We start from the raw sequence: 20881 nt of genomic DNA, 5'->3' as shown, positions 1-20881 counted from the left end.
TTAATCGCGCTAAAATTTCTACGATTAAAGTATTTTGCTGTAGGCAAAAATGCTGTTTCATTGATCCGGTGATTATATTTTTGTTCAGTGGGGGCTAAACCTTCAACGGAGGTTGAAAACCCATTACAAACAGGTGGGCATTTTAACGTGGCGAGCAGGAAAACAAAAAATCTTGGCGATTCCCTAAGGATAGTTTATACTGTAATAAATATTTGCTTAATGTTATCATTCGTATTATAAATACTATAATAATTCTGTATATAAAAATGTAATAAAATTTACTATCGACAAAATTTTACATTCTCATTTTAAAGTTTGAAGAGTAGTTTCGATCAATGTCTTTAATTGTTCTTGTGTTTTTAAGTCAGCATCTTCGAGTAAACATTTCCCTTTAAAATCAAACAGAGATACAACTCGTAGACTGAACAGGCCAAATTTTTAAATGTGCCACCAAGGAATTATTATACACTGGATTAACAACTGACTGATTCTTACCGATTTCTCATGTTCTAGCTATGTCCACAGTAATGATATTATTGTTCACTCTCCTTCCCTCCATTTCAATTGCATTTTTAATCGAACACCACTCTTTTTTATCCCAAGAGAGACTTAAAATTTTACTGTGAGAGTCAGATTTTACTATTTAATCGCAAATTATATGTCGTTATGACGTCGTGTTTGCAGAAGACGTGTTTTTAATACTTTGCATTATTAGCCAATAAACATTTTAAAAGTAGTCTATTTAACATTTTTTGAGTTTTGTTTAAAAATATTTCGTGGATGAGGCCTTTTGAATTTCCATGGGACTTAATTTCACGGATGACACCCAAGTCCTCGAAATTCCCGAAATCTAATCTCAAGGATGTGTAAGATACGTATTTTGGTATCATTTTCTAAAGTGATAAAGGTTTTATCTTCCAACACAAAGACTTTTAACTGAACAGAGGGGACAACAATATACTCTTGTCTCCCGAATAGACCGGGGGGGTCCGAATAAGCATGGGATAATAAAACTTTCTAAATTCTAATAAGCGGGGGGGGGGGTAATTTGAAGACAGAATTTGTTTTAACTGATATCAATTTCTACACTGTAATAAAATATTGAATCATTCGAATTTAATTAGCGGGGGGGGGGGTCTCAATAAGAACTGGGGGATGGATTTTTTTCTCTTAACAGTTAGCGGGGGAGGGGGACGTCTATTTGGGAGAAAAGAGTAGATATCATGTAACAGCTCCAGTTGGCAAAACCAACTGTACCCGTCAATATTTCCTGTATTCTAAAATTTTCTAAGTCCTCGAAGACCTTCTCATTGTTGTACAAATTATTATGGTAAAAGAGCTACCTAATTTTCGCGAGAATGCCATTTTCCCTAAAAAAATTGCAAATTTACAGTGTTTTTTATGCCGCGTGGTTGGTTCTTTAAATTTCTCGTACATCTGAATTCGTAAGTCGGTAAGCTCGTGTGATAAAGTGAAATTTATTTTCACGAAAAGGCAAAAATTCGCGAAAATTGCAAAAAATAAATCTTGTGAAAGTTAATCTAGCTTAAGTACTGAAAAGAAGTTAACACATACCATTCCGAAGTTGTTCTTGAAGGTTTATTAACTTAGCTTCCAAGTGTACTTTACGCAGCATACCTTTTCCCTTGAAAGAAAAAAGGAAAATCATAAATTTTGGTATTAGCTACCTTAAAGGAAGAAATTTTGGCGGAAAGAAAATTTGGCGGATTTGGCGGATTTTGGAAGTTCCCGCCAAAATTTCTTTTTTCCGCCATCCGCCAAATTAAACTTTTTGAAAATATGAGCTCTTTTAGGATGTTTTTGCATTGTTTTGCTGTTTTTACGCCATTTTAAGGATAATTTTTTCAGCAAACGACAAATTAAATTCCCGCCAAATTTTCTTTCTTTAAGATGTAGAGTTCTTTAATTGCAAAAAAAAAACAATCCTTAGCTTTCTGATCAACCTTATCGGCCCTTTTTATGCCGCCGGCCCTAATTGCGTTATTTCTTCGTCGCTGGCGTAATAAGGGCGGGCGTAAAATGGGCCGGCGTTAAATTAGAACAGGCGTAAAAAAGGCCGATAAGGTACTAGATTTTTGAAATTGAGAGAAATTCGAATAAAGTGTATACCTTTTCATTGTCGTATATGATCATGTGGAAGAGAGATAAAGCATGCAATTTCAACGTCATCATTTTCTGCTCCAATATAACCAAGCAAGTCTTGACAAAGTCCTCTAAAAATTACCAAAGAAACTAACCCATCAATATATTGCTGTGGAAAATATATGGTTTTTAGTCGGACGTAAAATAATCGCATAACATTCTAAAGACCAAAACATTTTTACGTAACATTAAGAAATTGACGGTAAAGATAAATTTTATGTTCAAAAATAAAGGATATTTCTTTGTACAGTAGCGTGGTGGGTCGACCAAAGCTGGGGAGCAATTTTCGATAGTTGGGATTTTGGCACCCCCTTTTAAAAGTAAAATATTTTGGTAAAAAAGATGCGAGCGAAGTTTTGTTTTTTTCTCTTTTCTTGGCTGAGAGTTTGAATTTCCCAGATCCTACTAACGGTTAAAAACATAGCCAATCAAATTTTATACTTTTACTGGTCACACTTTCTTAGAGAAAGCGCAAGTTCCGAAATTTGGTTTTTATTTTGGTAAGTGAGAACAGCGCTAAATTCGAATTTCCCACTGTAAATTTAATCTGCCTCACAGGTCATACCCGTCCTGTATACATCAGATTATAAAAATACAGAACGGTTCTCCTGTCTACATCTTTCAGCGAATCCCTCCTCCCCATATTAGTAATATGAAAATGTGAATTGAAGGTACTTACTATTGCAGGATAAGGTTTGCTTGAAATTTGAAACAAACATAAGATTCCTTAGGATCATTAACGAGAATTCTTTCTTCCTTCGACCAATGTTATTTTGATTCACCAGTGACAACAATGTGGAAGGGAGATCTGAAAAGAAGGTAATTTTTGTCATTTTTTGTCTCATGTTCCAGTTCCTTTTATATGGGACTCTACAAGTTTTTTATAAGAATGTAGTCTATAAGAATATGCTTGTAAAAATTGGCCAAAGAATTAAGAGTTAGAATGTCATTTTTAGAGTATTTTCACTTATGCATTGCCAATAATCCCCAACTGATTCTCAAAACTTTCACAAAAGTGTCGTATTATTTTGACTGAGCTGAGGTACAGTAAGTATGGAATTTTAGAGTTGGGTTGGGTTGGATCCTAACCTAGAAAAACGGTTACAATCATTTAAATAAGGATGATTTTAATTGAAGGAGGGGGCATTGAACTTGCAGTGCTTGCGTTGAAACATTGTCCCATCAGGATTTTTGAGGGTGAGAGACATGAATGATGAGGGACATAAAATTGAAATTGGCAAGGTTTACCATTTTACATGGTCAGCTAACAAAGTGTTAAGGGGTTGATAGTGTCATTTTAGGGCTAATTTATTTTTCGGGGGAATAGTTCTAAGCAACATAGAATATGGACGAACTTTGTTTATTTACCAGGTATTTTTTCAAGTACATGAAACATTTAGTTATGTTTTTTTAAAACATCTTGATTTTTTGGAAAATACATATTTATGAAGCACTACAACTGTATCGTGCACTCTTTGAATGCTTGCTACACATTTGATTTTGATTTACCTGGTATTTTACCAATGAATTTGATAGAATCATCATAACAAGATGCACACGCGTACAACCGAAGCCAGTAAAACAAAAGCAGATTTGCGACTTTCTTTTGGTGATTGTTGCCTGTCTTCGTCAGCTGGTAGCATTGCTCGAAAAGTTGTGGTGTGTTGGCCTACAAAACAATGAGAAAATCAAACAGTGTCCTTTATTCTATGAGCGATCATTTATCAGAAACGACACAAAATAGTTTGATGCCAATGAGTATGGCAGGTTTTTAATGGAATTTCATTTCTATTGTTTATAAATTATTATAAATAATATGGATAGCCAAAATCTACATTTCAGTCTCTATCCCAGAATTCGCTATGAATTTACAACGGAGATGAAATTTCAGCATTTTTATCACCGGGTTTTTTTATGGAAGTCATTATTGTTGATGATAAAACCTCCCATGGAAAGCAGGTTTATGCAAGATCGATTGAAACAAAAGTGGAGGACTTACTTTAATCAAAAGTGTCCGAAATTCAGACACAGAAACACAATTGGTTAAGAGCTCAAGGATCGGACGAAGTGTTGTCGCTTGTTTGCCATGAACAGCCAGTGCTTCGTTATGTGAACGAAATAGTTGTTTGAGAACTTGTGAGATAAGACAAGGATCGTCTATTGATTGTTTTTGAGGTAGAGATGTCGTGGTTGATAGAGCGACGCAAGCTGAAAATATAAAGGAAAGTTACTGAGCTTGGTATATCGTCATTCGCTCTAATGCGTTAATACACGGGTTTCAAAATTAAGTCTGAGAAGTCGAATCACGAATTTTTTATTTGCTTGTTACATAACCTTTATTTCTGATTGGTTGGAATTTATCAGCACTAATAAAGTTATAAACTGTAAATTATAAAGCAAGTAATATAGGAATAAAATCACGTGGACTTTTTCGAGTAATCACTTGACTGCTTCAATTTTGAAGACTTTTAGATTGATTTTTGATCGAAAATAGTTACAATACCTTCTCTACAGTGAGCAGAGATTACAATCAACACGTGAAGTAATTCTAATCTCAATGTTCCATGAATGATTGACCATGTCCAAACATTTTGCAAGTGTGCTACAATGTTGTTGTTCAAAAATCCCAACTGAAAAATGTCAAAAATAATAACTGTCCAGACTATGCATAATCAAAAGTCTTAAAAATTTCTTTGAAAATAACTAAAAGATATATTCATTTTTATGATCTACAATCAGTGACGAAATACTTGGAGCAAAAAGGAAATAATCCACCGGGGTGTTTTGAAACCACAATCGATTTGCAAGTGCTCTAAAGTAGGTTCGAAAGGTAGATTGTTAACTCTGAGTTTTAATGCTAGACTTAAAACTTACGACCTTAAGATCTGAGTATCCAAAAGTTCAAAAATGGTCCAGTAGGGCTTGAAATATAGCCTAGGAACCAATAAATCCCTCCCAGATCGAAATAATCGTTGAAATCAAGTTGAAGGCCCGAAATTGACATTCTCGCTCGAGCTTCAATTTTCGAAAAATGGTAAATTAGCCAAAAGTGCCAATATGTTATGGCACTGATTGTAGAAAGTCTCTTGTGCAGACAAAGCAGAGAAACCAGACAAATTTCTGCAAACGGTATAAGATACGTAGCCTATGCTAAACGCCAGGGCTTTTTTCTCTACGCAGTAAAGTCTATTCCCCGCTTTACGACTTTCGAATGTTTGGCTTTCGGGCTCCGAACATTCGATTTTTGACGTCACTTTAAACTTTCAAAGCTCTTGCAGTAGAAAAAATATCGAATTTACGTCAACTCACTAAGAAACGGGATGTAAAATCCCGGTTTTTGGTGAGGTGCTCGCTATATTATAGATTCGTACCGTTTCGAAAAAGGGAGTTATTTTTACCATTGAGATAAAAATTTCACTTGAGTTTATTATCACTAATTCGTCTGAAAATTAATTCAAAGTTATGATGGACCTCACCTTCACATTGGTGCCTTGCAACATGAAATTTCGGACAACTTCAAAAATGGAACGAAGATCGTCCAGAAGTTTGACCTAAATGTTCGTAAAGCCTTCAATTAAATTTATTAACAATTTTAACCTAATTGTTTTGTACTAAAAACTATGTTTTCTAAACGAAATTTTTACAATGTCAATTCATGTGAAAACCTTTCTTCCAAAGCTAAAAATGGTTACTTTACCGCCTTCAAACAAGATTGACATAAAAAGAAAAAAATTAAATTTTCATAAAACGTAGGCTTCTGCTCATCCTCTAGCGAAAAACGTTTCTTATAGGAAGTATATATCTTATAGAGAGGTCTGCGATTCAGACTACATAAAACGCGACTCGTAAAACTGTAATGGGCTCTTCTAGAAAATGTTTGTAAATGGGAGGTGGATGATATAGTGTCCGGGGGGAGTGAAAAATCTACAAAATTTGCCATGTCTGTGGGCTAAAGTTGCTCTATTTGAGGGTAATTTTGAGTGTCCAGGGGGTCAACTAATACTTGTCCGGGGGGTTAAAAGTCACAATGTCCGGGGGTAATATCCTCCACCCCCATATTCAAATTTCTTTCTGGAAAAGCCCAATAGTAGTAGTTTTTGGTAAATAAATTTTAAGCCATACTTGTTTTTCTTTGCTTTTACCAATTGCGGATTCAATTTTCAATTTGACCAATCGATCTTTAACTTCTTCAACAAGTGTCTCCACCAAACCCTTCCCCAAGGCTACTTCCTTAGCTCTGTCGCTGCACATGAACAAACATTTCAGCGTGTTTCCAATCAACGAAGGAGTGTTCAAATGATAGGATTTACACCATAAAAGGATGAGCCGTTGACATAATAGTTCTCCGACGCAGAGTATTCTATCAGTATCTGTTTCTTGGTTGTGAAACATTGAATAATTGTACGGTTTATCTACAAGAGGGACGTCTTCATCTCGAGACACGGTATCTTGCAGTAATAACATTATTAATCGTAAAACAGATTCGAAAGTTGGTAAAATGGACTTCTTTGTGATTTCCAAAGTGTTAAGGAAGCCTTAAAATAAAATTTAAATCGAAGTTTTCAAACCGGAACTTGACGATCATAGAGTTTGAATGGTGAATATAACTACGCCAAGATTGCAATATTTGACTAAGCGGTCGCTTCCGCAACGCACCCGAACTGACGTAATATTAAACGTAAGCTCTTCAAAGGCTCAAAGTGACCATTAATGTGATTCTGAATATTCTGCAGAGTCGGATTTTATCTATAGTGGAACCTCCAATTAGCGGACACCATCGGGGAATAAGGTTACTGTCCGCTAATTAGAAGTATCCGCCTTTTAGAAACTTTCAATTCTGTTGTGCTCTAATTTTGGTATAAGGTACTATTAAAGGGTTGAGTATGCAAAATTTTAGTCCGAAGTGCTTTTCTAGAGACACTAGGCCACGGAAGAACAAGAGAACGATTATTCAAATGCAACTATTCAGTTTTTATGATTCATAGTAGTCTTGAATTCCCTGTAGTTTATCTTTTTTATGGCGTAAGAAAATTTACCGACTGGATAAAGGCAAACGTCTATAAGCAATGTTCAATGAAACTTTGAGGTTTTTAAGAAATAAATAGTCTGGATAAATCAATCCTGTCTAATTTTTTAAAGTCTGTGACCAGTTTTACCGTTGATGTCCGCTAATTAGAGAGGGAAAAAGTAGGGTTCTGGCCATTCTGTGCAAAAAACTTTGTCCGCTTATTGGAGGATCCGTTAATTAAGTGTCCGCCTATTGGAAAGTTTTTTTAAGGATTTGACTAGGAAATGGCCGGAGAAAATAGAACTGTCCGTTAATTGGAGGTTTTACTGTACTTACGGCTTAAAGAGTACAGTAACTCCAAAGCATGTTGGTGAAACCAAGGTTTGAAACTTTCGTTCCGGTGTGCCACGCAAAAGAATTCAACCGCACTTCTCCATATCTGCAATCCCACGGTGAAAGAACCTAATAAGACATAAAGTCGATACTTTAATAAACCAGCTTTGCTGAGGGAGAAGCGCTGATATTTAAGAAGCCTAGCGTTTAAAAGCTTTCATAGCTGACGCACTCCCCTCCCCCTTGAAAGAGCTGATTTTAGAGTTCTGCATGGTCCGAAAACAAACGAGGATGTTTCGAACCTTTAAAAGGTGCGAAAAAAATAGTACTTAAACTTGTTTACCAATTTTAGAACCTTTATCATTACTCAGGACAGTTAGATTCAAGATAACCATAATACATTTGAGAATGAGATATCAGGCGAAACAGGCGAAAATCTTACCTAAATTGACGCTAATTTCTTTAGTCATGAGCTCGCGAATTTTGTCCAAAAGAGCATGTTGTTCAATGACACTACACCATTGGGTTTTATCGTGTTTCCACAGTTGCCGCAATAAAGTGAATACTTCTGCATTCATCACGCCCGAGCTCCCTTGAAAATGTGATCTTGGAAGGAAAAATTTTAAAAAGTAAGATTAGAGGAGAAACGTCCGTAGAGGCTCGATTAAAGTACGACACAGTTCGGTTGAAAAGCCGGTTCGATTAATGAGGCATGGCTTGGTTGAGGGAGGGGGGTTGGTCAAAGTTTTATCAGGGGTAGGTTAAACCAATGAAAATTGTTGTATCCTTCCACCGCCTCAATTACAATTTTTTTTCTAGTAGAGCTCAACAAAATCTCAAGATTGACAAGTGTTGTATAGTGGCTAAAATTTGTTCCTAAAGGCTGATTTTTCAAACAAAAGAGCATAAGTTACAAAAGATTTGATCCCATGAGCATTTGGTACACTGCACACTGGTCTGCAAAATACAAGCCGACCCCCCTGCTTTAAGAACCACTGGAGCTCTTGACTTGAAATTCATCAGAGATGGATAATTTACCATCTAAGATTGTGTGCATAATTTCAGCTTGGTCACGTCTGTGGTAGGTATTTTAACGACATGCTTGTATTTCATCCAAAATTCAAAGTTTGTGAAATTTTGCTTGCAAAGACATCAGTATGTAACACTGGTCAAAATTTCGGGTCAATCAAATTTTAGAACATAAGTCTAGGCTTAATTTTATACAACAAGGGTAAATTTGGGCCGGGCTGTAAAGTGCACGATTCCAGGAGGTGACAACAAATTCACTCTCCATTCCAAATAAACATATGTCAAATGTTTAAAAGAAAATTTAAGATAATAAGATAACTCCTAACCTCAATATCGTGTTAAATACTTGGTTTTCAAAGAGCTTTTGGAAGACTATCCGTGGAGATAGATTGATCAATTGACGAAGAAGGTGCAACAGGGTTCTCTTCAATAATTCCGAGTTCTCCATCTTCACCTCACTGAAATTTAAAATTATCAACAAGCTAGTAAAAAATGATTTCGTCCAGGACCAGACTGAACTTTGATAAGAATAACGAGGCCCAAAAAGGCTACAAAAAGGAGAAATTTAAGAACCTAAGAAAGCTAACCCTGGAGTAACTAAATCTCAGGCAAACAAAGGGTTAAAGGAGTAAAAATAGGTAGAAGTACAAAATTCTTTAACAATGTCATAAGATCAAGAGCAGAATAAGTATAGCTTGAGGATAAAAGTGTCAAAATAAAGAATTATTGCTTCTTATAAAAGTGCTGATGGAAAAATGGCTCGTGATTCTATTCACACGAAAATGGATTCAAAAAGATTTGTAAGCAGGTAAGAAAAGTCTAGGCCGTTATTAATTGATTAATATGTATTAAAACTATGTTAAGTTCGAGTGAACCCAGGAGTGAATCTAGTTTGAGTTCTGAGTTAATCCAAGAAACAGATTTGATAAAAATATCCTAAACTCTTTTAACTACCTAACACTTGTTGAACTATTCTTTGAAAGCCTGTTCGAAGTGTCTTGAGATTCTTCACTGCGTTGCATAGAAGTTGAAGCGTTGATTTGAAAGGTTGAAGAATCTTTGTTGTTAGTTGTGGTGAATACATATCGAATCTCATTGAAAAATTCAAAATGATCAAGAAGTAGAAGGAACGCTTTAACGCCTGATACCTCCATCTAAAGAAAACATTATTTGAAAAATCAAAAGTCATATGCAGAAGATAAGATTTTAGAGCAACTTCCCCCAGCAGATTCTAATACTCAGCGCATGGAACCTTTACTCTAAAGGCTAAAGCAAATCAATCGCACCAAAACTGAAACGTCAGTCACATAGATAAATATTAGAATCCAATCGCTTTCTCTTTCCTTTGAAAGAAAACGGCAACGCAGTTTTAATTGTTTTGACTGAACAACCAGTTCAGATCGTCACAATCCCCACATCTCCTCTTAAGGTGTGCATGGTGTGCGCAGAATGGATAATCTGTTATGAGATTATCTTAGAGGAGATATTGGCAGTTCATTGAATACGATAACAATGACTAAGACCATGTTCGCACGTGACGGTTCCGTTTCACTCCGAAACGGAATGAAGCCATTCTATTGGTTAGAAGTGACGTAACACCTGAATGCAACCAATAGAATGGCTTAATTTCGTTTCGAAACGAAACGGAACCGTCATGTGCAAACATGGTCTAACTCTCAATCGAAAAAAAAAAACACCCAAACAGGAATTGTTCAACTCCTTCAAGCATGAAGGATTCAACAGAAGATCATACCAATACCGAGCAGTAGTTAAAAATCACTAAATATAATTGCATTCATAGTCACTCTGAAGATGACCTCTTGTAGTGAGCGTCGAATATAAAGTTTTTACCAACATCAAAACATGAAGCTTCTGCTTATTCTTTTTATCATTAAATTATTCGCCCAAGGAAACATTTTTCAATTGCATTCTCGTACATGACAATAGCATAATCAAACCTTGATCGAAGTGTCATGGACGACGATACTATTCCATAAACTGTTCGATTCTTCTTTCTCTTCACTTTCGTTTGGTTGATATGTTTTCGTTCGAATCAAGTGCGACAACAAACACGAAGCCTGAAAAAATAACAATGCACATAAGTTTACATATAGTTAAGGCCGGTCTCCACTTGCACGCGCTCTCAATCTCACTTTTTCGAGTAAAGCTTCCACGCTATTGGTCAAAAGAAAATTAAAGCAACTCCATTGGCGCGATCTGACGTAACGGTTGAAAAAGTTGAAATATGTTCAACTTTTTTTTCAAGCGCGCGCTACTTTTTTATGCCGTAATCTTTTTTCAAAGCAAAAAGGATTGAAGCCCAAAGGGGCGATCACAGTGCGCACAAGTGGAGACCGGCCTTAATAGTCTTCGCTGAATTCACCCGTTACTATCCATCTATCACGTAATACACTTCGAGGTTTCGAGGTTTGTTTTTTTAATATCAAATTCAAATTGATTTTGAAAGTTTTTTTGGCTATTTATTGTGTTTTTTTCAACGTTTTCAACGTTTAAATTCATTAAAATTCATTGAGCGATATAGGTCGGAGGCGATTTGTAGTAAAAGTGGAGAGTTCACTTTCAAGCTTTTCAGGATACTGTAGACACGCCAGTAGTGTGATGTGAAATCCACACAAAACGAATTAAACAACCAACACTTTTTAACACCATGTCATTAAAAAACAATCGTCAAGACATTCGAAGATTACATTAAAGGAAGAAATTTTGGCAGGAAGAAATTTATTTTTTCCAACATCCACCAAATTTAAGTTTTCTCATATTTCGTTCGATTTTTCACTATTTAGACCCTAAATGGGCGTATTTTGAACATTTTCACACTGATTCGAAACCTTCAAACTCATAGTCCACCAAATCGAATTCCCACCAAAATTAATTTTATTGCCTATCCACCAAAATTTCTTCCTTTAATGTACCCCACCTGTGCTCTAACAGCATAGCATTCTTTCTTATCTAAAATGACTCCAAGACTTGCTGCCCAAAGACCTCCAGGAAGAGTTTGAAATTCATTAACGACAATTTCCTGTCCGGTAGTGTTCGTTACAAGTGCAGAACTGACTGCCCACCCGCAATAACGGACATCGATCATTCTGTCCGACAATAACGGTAGTAGCCATGGTAACGGGGAACTGGGGAGGACTGTTGGCGAGTGATTGACAGAGGTGGAGAGGTCTGAGTCCGAGATTAAACCTTGTGCCCAATCCTGAAAAAAAATAATTTATTTTTGTTATTGTTATCTTTTTACGGTCAATGAATAAAGGACTAACTTCCGATTTCTACACTGTGAAATTTTTCTAGGTAAAGTATGTTTCGACGGATGGGATAAATTTCAGGCACTATAAATACTCGTAGCTCCAACTTAGCTAGACCTGAAACCTATCTCAAAATGGTATCCAAAAAACATCAGCTTGAGCAACACTTTCTGACTTTCTTTGGTGAAAATGGGAAATTTATTTTGGGGAAATATAAGAAACAAAAATAAAATCAGTTCAGGTACAGGAAATGTTGGTGTATCTAGTAAATATACGGGTACCTACTAATCTCGGGTTAGGTTTTCCAAGATTTCAGGGGAGATCTAAATTTTTACCTTCGCACCACTGAAAGCTTGAATTTCATGAAGCAAATGACATAAACAGAGGACACATTTTTGAACGATCCCCTTTCCCATGAAAGAGATGGCAGCTCCAACTCGATCCATGTGAAATGAAACGAGAACCTGTATGAAAAACCGAATAACATTCAATTTAAGGAATTTTAGAAAAAAGTTAAATCTTATACCCAGTCGCTTAATATCTGATAATCCCGATGGTGGATTGGCGGCCGCCCACGCTAAAGCTCTAAAGAAACGGGCCGATATTTCATTGCATCGGAGAGGAATGATAGGCGGCTTCTAATGTGACACATTCCTCTGCTCTGGTTCAGGAAGATATTTGAAAATGAAAACACTAGTCTCTCTGCCTGATGCTCAGCAATTAAGAGAAGGATCAAGGGTAAGTGGAGCAATCCAGGGAGAAAGAGTGGCCCTCCCCTACCTTCGGGTAGACAGCTATCGAAAGAGCAGTCTGCGGTCGCAGACTTACTTACTACTTAAGAATACTAACTTGTGAAAGCCAATTGAACATTTCCAAGCACAACGAACACCCTTCTTCAATGTTCAAACTCCATCCTTGGTTTGAGGTTAAATGCATCATACATTCCATCATAAACTCCATCAACGGTAAATCGTAGTAAGATTCAGATCCCGTTATGGAAAGATTTTTATAGATGGCTTGTATAGTGTCACAACAACGTGATAAAAATTCTTCATTTGTTTTGGACGCTGTGTTCCCATTTCCCTTGTTCGAGTTCAAAGAAGATGAAATACATGTTGTGATACATTGCTTTAAGAATCTACAAATAGAAAATGGAATATATCAGACATGTACACTTCACAAGGGTAGTGTAAGATTACATTTATGCAAACAAGTTTTTTTTCGACATCTGTTTCTATACCTAATCGGAAAATAAGTCCAGGAAAAAATTGGAAAGGGAAATTTATTTGGGAGAAATTTGGTCAGCTGTGGACATTAAGATTACGTTACTCATCTCTAATGTTGTGTCAAATACAAAAATTCCACATTCAGACGAGGATTACCTTTGTTCTTTGACAATACTTGAATCCAGAGGTTGTCCATTCGACCCAGTAATCATCTTGATTATGGTTGGACACATGAGGTAATGGTCAAAGGATGGAATATCTTTCTTGTACTCACATTGAATCACAGTATTGAAAAGAGAGATAACACAACGAAAGAGAGCGTGATCGTCCATAGATTCTGGTTGAGTGTCGAGAACCCTTGAATAAATAGTATAATGGCAATGTACTTTAGGCGTCCAAACTTTTGCGAAAGAAAAAAGTTTCAAGCCAATCCAAGAAGTCTTTTTCTCTCTCTTTAAAGCCATTTTTTCATGTGGGAATTTTCATTCTAATGTCGTGATTCGCAAAAGTTTGGACGCCTAAAGTAATAACAATATATCAGTAGAAATGACATTCACTGCTTGGGGAAAAACACTAACCTATATAAACCCTGGAGCTATATCGTCCATCTTCGATCCGAGTTTTTTCAAAGGGGTACCCCACAAAGAGGCCATTGCATGCAGTGTTAAAAATTAACGTCAAACGGCACTAACTCGTGACAAGTATGTCAATGCATTTACACCTCTTTCGAGTAGTGCTGTCATTAGGATACCGCTTTCAAAAAAAACTGCGATCAAAGTAGAGTTTTGTTGACTGGGAGTGAGAAACGGTCTTATATCAAGCTCAATGGAATTAAAATACAAATTTAAAGGATCAGCCATAGTAACACCCCGATCCCCTCTCTATTTAATATTTTAAATATTTTACGGTTCTTTAACTGAAAGAATATTTGGAAAACATCAAAAGAATACCAAATTAAGTATTGTCTGCATCAGATATACTCCGAATTTCAGAAATAGAAGCAATTGTTATTTTGACTAATTCCATCCTGGGCTTTTTTTCATACCAAGTACATGAACTGTCTAAATTTCGACAGAGGCTCACTGGGCATAACAGTCAAAGCAGACAAAGAGTAGTACCGAAAAACAAAACACGAGGTGCAAAACCTAGTTTCCAGTCTTTTTCAGGCATACCGGAACTCGATTAATGTCATGTTAAAGCTTCGGGCGGGATTTGCTCCCACAGATTTGAATAGTATTGAAATTAAAATGTATTATCTAACAACTTGATACATAATTGCTATTCGGTAATAATTATTCTACAGAGTATACACTAAATCAATATAATCTATTTCAAATCCATCTTTTACATTATTTGCGAAAGTTCAAGTCAATTGGATAAATATTTCAAAAAGCTTTCATTTAGGGGGGGGGGACTCTTTGCCCAAAGATGGTGGAAGGGTTAATGACTTCGCATAAAGAAAAACAAACAAAAGACTAGGCGTTAATAAAAATTAAAAGGTCGTTTCTACCAAAAGTTCATTCCTCTCGGGAGAAGGTTGAGTTCTAATGAGGGAAGATTGGTTTCTTTCGGAGGTGAGTTGAGGTCTTTCAGAAGATGGCTGAGTTCTCTCGGAGGAGAGTCCATTTACAGTCGTTTCGGTTCGACTGTTCGCCGTCACACCTTCACACCAACGCCAACAGATCTTCCTCATTATATGTCGTCTAATAGGTCTACAAAAGTAGATATAAAATATTGCATCTGAGCAATACGCAACGCATATGGACGAATTAAGGAGCACACTTAACCAGTCAGGTTCTGATTTCTTGGCAATTGCAAATCCAAACGACACATAACCAACAGTCACCCAACAGACGAAGAAGGAAAGTAGGATCAATTTTGGGACCAAAGTTGCTTTCTTCATCCGCTCTTTGTATCTGTTGGATTCGGCGCCGAACATACTCTGGCTTCGATTAGCAATTGTTCTCAATATGAACAAATAACAGCATAGAAAGATGGCCATGACAAGCTGGTCCATGATTGGCCAATAGAACAAAGATTTTGTCTCGCTCAACTCACTTTTCGATTCTTGTGTAAAATACAGAATAAGTGTCACTGAGATGGAGATTACTATATTTCCAATAAAAACTAGATTAGTGACCCTGTTTGCTTTTTTCATTTTGTAGTTCAAGTTCAACCAAACAAACGCTGCACGGTCAATTGTCATCGTCATCAGAATCAACAACATTAGAGTGCTTAGAAATCCAGTTCTCACAATATCTATGTAGAATGCAACATCTTTCTTCGTCACTTTTATGACTATCTTTGAAGCGTTCAGTAAGATCTCTATGGTACTCAACCAGAATAAATAGCGGCCTTGTATCCGTTGGTATCGCTTCATATAATTTACCGTCAGTAACAAGTAGATTCCAAACGAATGGCAAAGAATAGGTAATACTCTGAAAATTGTATATACAATTTTGAGATCATCTGGCATTTTTTTTCTCGTTTTCTTCTAACTTATCCTGGATTCTTGCTGTGGTGATAAGTGACTGGTGCAGAGTGAATTAAACTTTAAAAGGATCTCCGAATTTCTTTCAATATTCTAATGTTTATTCAGTTGGTCAGCTGGAACAGTTGCAAATTTTCCAACATTTCAACATCCTAGTTTCAAGTCCTAGAAGTTCCTGGTTTAGAACGGGAAAATAAATCTCGTATGTACAGGGCTTTGATACAGGATATTTTATAAATCAGTATTAATAACTGATTCAAAAATTAAATTTTAAAAAACTGGATTAAGAGGAATATCGCCCAATGTGTTTATAAAATTTTATTATTCCCTATTTCTAGGTTGAATAGCGTACATGATTGTTTGGAAGCATATGTCAAGGAGAGAAGGGTCTCCAAAAAAGGTCCTTTGATTGATAGCTATAACAGGTCTCGCCTACAAGATGTTTGATATCGAAACCATTGCAAATATACTTATTGCAAATAAAACCCTTCAGTTATGCTAGTAGACTATATCTACCTCGGGAGATTTTTACATTAATATCAGAATCGTAGTTCAAAGGTCGAAAATTGGTAGGGATGTAAAAGGATCCATCGGTTTGCACCATATTACATTGATTGATTGATTGATTGATTGATTGATTGATTGATTGATTGATTGGAAAAGTATTATGGCCTATCTTAAAAGTAAGTAGACACGTAGACCAAGTCATACATTTGACTGAACTTTTCCTTCTGATAATTCGTCCAATACTCCTGTTCAGTTTCGGTTGGAAAAAAATTGATCACATTTTCTTGTTTCTATTTGATGATAGTGTGATAATGGTATAATTGAACCACCAAATTTCTTTTTTAAATCATATTATTGTAGAGGTTTTTATCTTCTCCTCGTAGAGTGCTCGATAAGTAAATAGAGCGTTACTATAATAAAGAGTTGACACAATCTGTTTCAAACTCAGAGTTTCATGGTGCTCCTATCATCCGTGAAATGAATCATCAGTGATCTCACTTATGATTGGTGCCAGAGCACCATGAAACTCTGAGTTTAAATCAGATTATAAATAAAGATATTCACCCAAGGAACAAGTGTGCCAGATTTCAGCCAAACCCGATCATTTTTGAAGTCTCCAGCCTGCCCCAAAGTTTTAGCCTCGTTTTGGCGAAAACTCGTGACCAGGCCCTTAAAATTAAAATTTTCAAAAAATGAAAAAAACACACCCAGATATTCACCCAAGGAACAAGTGTGCCAAATTTCAACCAAATCCGATCATTTTTGAAGTCTCCAGCCTGCCCCAAAGTTTTAGCCTCGTTTTGGCGAAAACTTGTGACCACGCCCTTAAAAATGAAAATTTTCAAAATATGAAAAAAACACCCCCAGATATTCACCCAAGGAACAAGTGTGCCAAATTTCAGCCAAACCCGATCATTTTTGAAGTCTCCAGCCTGCCCCAAAGTTTTCGGACAGACATACAGACATACACACACACATACATACATTGTCAGATTCTAGCTTTACTGACGTGGAGAAATGTTGAAGCATTTTGGATGTTCTTATCTTTTCTGAGATTTAAGCCTAAACTGTTCTTGAGATGTTCTTATTTTCACCATTTTGGGAGTTTTTTTGTGTGTGATTTCCTAAAGAAAGTGTTTAAAAATCCGGGAAAGCCTTAAAATACTCATTAAACTTGTTCTTGACATTTTCGTTAAGACCATGGAAGCCTCGTGTTCTTAAACAGTTTATTCTTATAAAAACGGTGGCGCCATCATGAACGAAGAGAAAATGAGAAAAAATGCTTCAAACATTACACGCTTTTTCATATAAGAATATCTTTAAGCAAGTAAGGCTTAAAACTTGCCAAAAATGCCATTTTAAGCTTCAGGTACGTACTACATGCCAAATTTGTGTCAAATTCGGATTCTAACCTAGGAATACCGTAAGAATATTTTTAGATAATTTTTGCCAAAAAGTTAAGAATATCCATGATGAAATGGAAAAACGCCATTCTTATAAAAAAGAGCGTGTCATCCGGGGTGTTTAATATCGGTTTGAGAAGTTGATACCCAGTCTATTTGGTCATGTTAAATACATATTTGTACAAAATATTGAACTAGTACATTAAATTTAAAACTCAAATACAAAAATTACGAGCAAGTTAAAAAACCAGGACTTGACACTATTTCTTGATAGGAGATGGTAACAAGTAACTAGATTCAATTATCATCGATTTTGCCATATCTGGTGATAGATGATATCATGAAACCAGGAAGGAAATGTAAATGAGTGATTATTATCGGAACCATTTTGTTCCACTGTCAAACATGAGTTCAACTGTTTCAGACCTAACTCTATACAATTTTCTCGAGATACATATATAAATATTGTGGACCTCGTAACCTAGTATTTGTTGTTATTGAACGTTTGGGCTTTTGTACCGAACGTTTGAGCTTTTGTACCGAACGTTTGAGCTTTTGTACCGAACGTTTGGGCTTTTGTACCGACATCTTGTGATAAACGTTCTTCTTTGAGAACAGACAATATAAAATTCTATAAAATTCAGTGTCCACATTATAACACGTGCTATGTAGGTTGTACACGCCGACATCTGATCAGCTGACTTAAAGAACCCGGTCAACCGAAAGCCAGTTGCGAAACACATGAATGGATGGAAGGCGCATCAATTTTAGCATAAAGAACCTGCTCAGAATATCATCTTTTGATATTAGAAGCACTATTAATTGCGAAATTAAAAGCAACCATTAGTACTCGAGACGAGTACAAAAGTCATAAACTTTTCATTAATTTATTTTAATTTTTAATGTTCAAGGAACTCAATGGAAGGAAATAGAGTTCAGATGTGAATTTGAATTTCTGATTTCATTTGATAGAAGTTGTTGTAGGATATGTATGCACGTTTTTAGCTCTAGATTTTAATCCTGTTTTTATTTTCTTTAAGTCAGGTGATGACTCAAAAAGGCTTTGTTAGCTCTTTAATTTGGCGGACGAAGGATATTTTTGTCAAAAAATGCCATTAAAAAAGGAAAAACCTGTTTTAAAGCCTGAAATAGCACACATTTGGGAGAATAAATAGAGTAACTTAAACTTTGCGGGATTTTAATTTGGCGGATGACAGAAAAAATTAAATTTGGCGGGAACTTAATTGGGCGGATTTGACCGAATTAGCCAAATCCACCAAATTTTCTTTAGGCTTAAAATAAAACTCAAAGAAGATCCGACGGCTTCAAAAACTTTTGTTTTGATGCTCTTGTAAAAAAGTAAAAAAGTAAAAGTGTATTACAATTAATTTGAAAACGAGGCCTACGATGACTTCCAATACATTTCGAGGAGAGTTCACAAGTTTAATAGAAAGTGACGTTGAAGCACATTCCATGTCATAATTTTCGTTCCGATCTTATCTTTACAAAAATGCTGCATTTCTTTGATGTAAACGAGTCTGAGGCATGAGCCAATTAAAATTCAATCAATCTAATCAAAGCATGGTCCAATCTATATTTTTTTTTAGAACGAAGTAGTATTTAAAAAGGTGCACTTTAATTAATCGTCATAAAGAGGAAGGAAGAGAAAGTTGTGGTTATATTAATGCAAAAAACGAGGTGAAAGATCAACTTCAACAAGTTCTCAATACATACGGAAACCAGGAAATTGAATTGTAAAGGAAAAAAGACTAGCAACACTCGAGTTCAAAGTTGTCAGATTAAAAAAACGTTTTGAGGAAACTAAAGTAGGAGAAATTTCAAAAAAAACCTGAATCTAACGGGATTCAAGACAACAAAGCAATAGTCTGTAAGTGGTGTTTTTTTAATCAGTACACTGAACTGTAATACAGTTTACCATTCAATATGGCTGACGAGCTGGATGTTGTTTTTATCATATTCAGAGTATTACCCATTGTCTTCCATTCGTTTGGAATCTACTTGTTACTGACGGTAAATTATATGAAGCGATACCAACGAATACAAGGCCGCTATTTATTCTGGTTGAGTACCATAGAGATCTTACTGAACACTTCAAAGATAGTCATAAAAGTGACGAAGAAAGATGTTGCATTCTACCTAGATATTGTGAGAACTGGATTTCTAAGCACTCAACTGTTGTTGATTTTGATAACAATGACTATTGACCGTGCAGCGTTTGTTTGGTTGAGCTTGAAATATAAAATGAAAAAAGCGAACAGGGTCACTAATCTAGTTTTTATTGGAAATATTGTAATCTCCATCTCAGTGACACTGATTCTGTATTTTACACAAGAATCGAAAAGTGAGTTGAGCGAGACAAAAGCTTTGTTCTATTGGCCAATCATGAATGGACTTGTCTTGATTAACTTCCTATGCTGTTATTTGTTCATGTTGAGAACTATTGCCAATCGAAGCCAAAATTTATACGGCGCAGAATCCAACAGATACAAAGAGCGGATGAAGAAAGCAACTTTGGTCCCAAAATTGATCGTTTTCTCTTTCTTCATCTTCTGGACAAGTGCTGACATTGTATTCTTTGGATTTGCAGTCGCCAAGAAATCAGAACCTGACTGGTTAAGTTTGCTCCTTAATGCGTCCATATGTGTTGCGTATTGCTCAGATGCAATATTATACATCTACTTTTGTAGACCTATTAGACGGATTTTAAAGACGAAAATCAGTTGTTATGACGCAGTGACGCGACAGAGCCGAAGTGAGACGACCGGAGATGGTCCATCCTCCGAGAAAAGCTACCCAGTGGTAAAAACGACTTTGTGAATCGTTCAACTCCGAAAAGACGTAATAGTATACAATCATTTGGTAAGAAAATGTGGCGTACAACCTCATGGGTTTGGTATTTTAGTTTATGAATATTTATTTTAATTGTATATTATTCATTATGTGGTTAATTTAAGATTAAAATTCTAATAATTCTCATTACGTAGATATACAGCCACGTTTTTGTTATGTTTGGCACAAAGATATCGACTGGATTGCAAACTCCCATAAGAATTGTTCTCGTCCTCTTTGGGATATAAGCCAGCCACAGATTTATAAAACCCGAAGGGCTAAATATCGTGCTTTAAGCCATTGTTTTCGAAAACCCGCGGAGCTTCTGATTGGTCAAGCGCTTAAATTCTATTGTAATGTCACGTGACCTAGGTAGGATTTCCTACCTAACCACGGCACACTTCTCAGCCAAAGCACGACATCTAGACCTTCGGGCTTTATAAATCTATGATTTTAAAGCCCCACAATTTTTTACTGTGGATATATTCCAACCAATCATATATCTAAGGGAATTCCCAATATTTGTTAAAACACCAACGAAATTGACTTTTCAAAACTTAACATAACGAATATAGAGGATGGGGAACATATCATAACATAAA

General features: G+C 35.9%; 1 protein-coding gene across 1 annotated transcript in view; it reads right to left on the bottom strand.

Annotated features, from left to right (window-relative positions):
- Positions 1–190: 190 nt before the first annotated feature.
- Positions 191–20881, bottom strand: part of LOC136805340 (rotatin-like) — a 45271-nt gene continuing 24580 nt past the window's right edge. The window contains exons 19-36 of the mRNA XM_067061931.1: positions 13185–13385; positions 12652–12940; positions 12138–12266; positions 11472–11753; positions 10492–10611; positions 9488–9687; positions 8860–8991; positions 7947–8110; positions 7508–7633; positions 6286–6698; positions 5640–5714; positions 4667–4793; positions 4163–4371; positions 3673–3832; positions 2843–2971; positions 2131–2234; positions 1576–1645; positions 191–389 (exon numbers count right to left, since the gene is read on the bottom strand). Of these exons, the coding sequence (XP_066918032.1) occupies positions 304–389; positions 1576–1645; positions 2131–2234; positions 2843–2971; positions 3673–3832; positions 4163–4371; positions 4667–4793; positions 5640–5714; positions 6286–6698; positions 7508–7633; positions 7947–8110; positions 8860–8991; positions 9488–9687; positions 10492–10611; positions 11472–11753; positions 12138–12266; positions 12652–12940; positions 13185–13385 (3016 nt within the window). The 3' untranslated portion in view covers positions 191–303. The remainder of the gene's footprint in view (positions 390–1575; positions 1646–2130; positions 2235–2842; positions 2972–3672; positions 3833–4162; positions 4372–4666; positions 4794–5639; positions 5715–6285; positions 6699–7507; positions 7634–7946; positions 8111–8859; positions 8992–9487; positions 9688–10491; positions 10612–11471; positions 11754–12137; positions 12267–12651; positions 12941–13184; positions 13386–20881) is intronic.

This window comes from Clytia hemisphaerica, unplaced genomic scaffold, assembly GCF_902728285.1.
Source record: "Clytia hemisphaerica strain Z4C2 unplaced genomic scaffold, Clytia hemisphaerica genome assembly, whole genome shotgun sequence".
NCBI classification, from domain to species: Eukaryota; Metazoa; Cnidaria; class Hydrozoa; order Leptothecata; family Clytiidae; genus Clytia; species Clytia hemisphaerica.
This window is presented reverse-complemented; position numbering and strand designations above follow the sequence as displayed.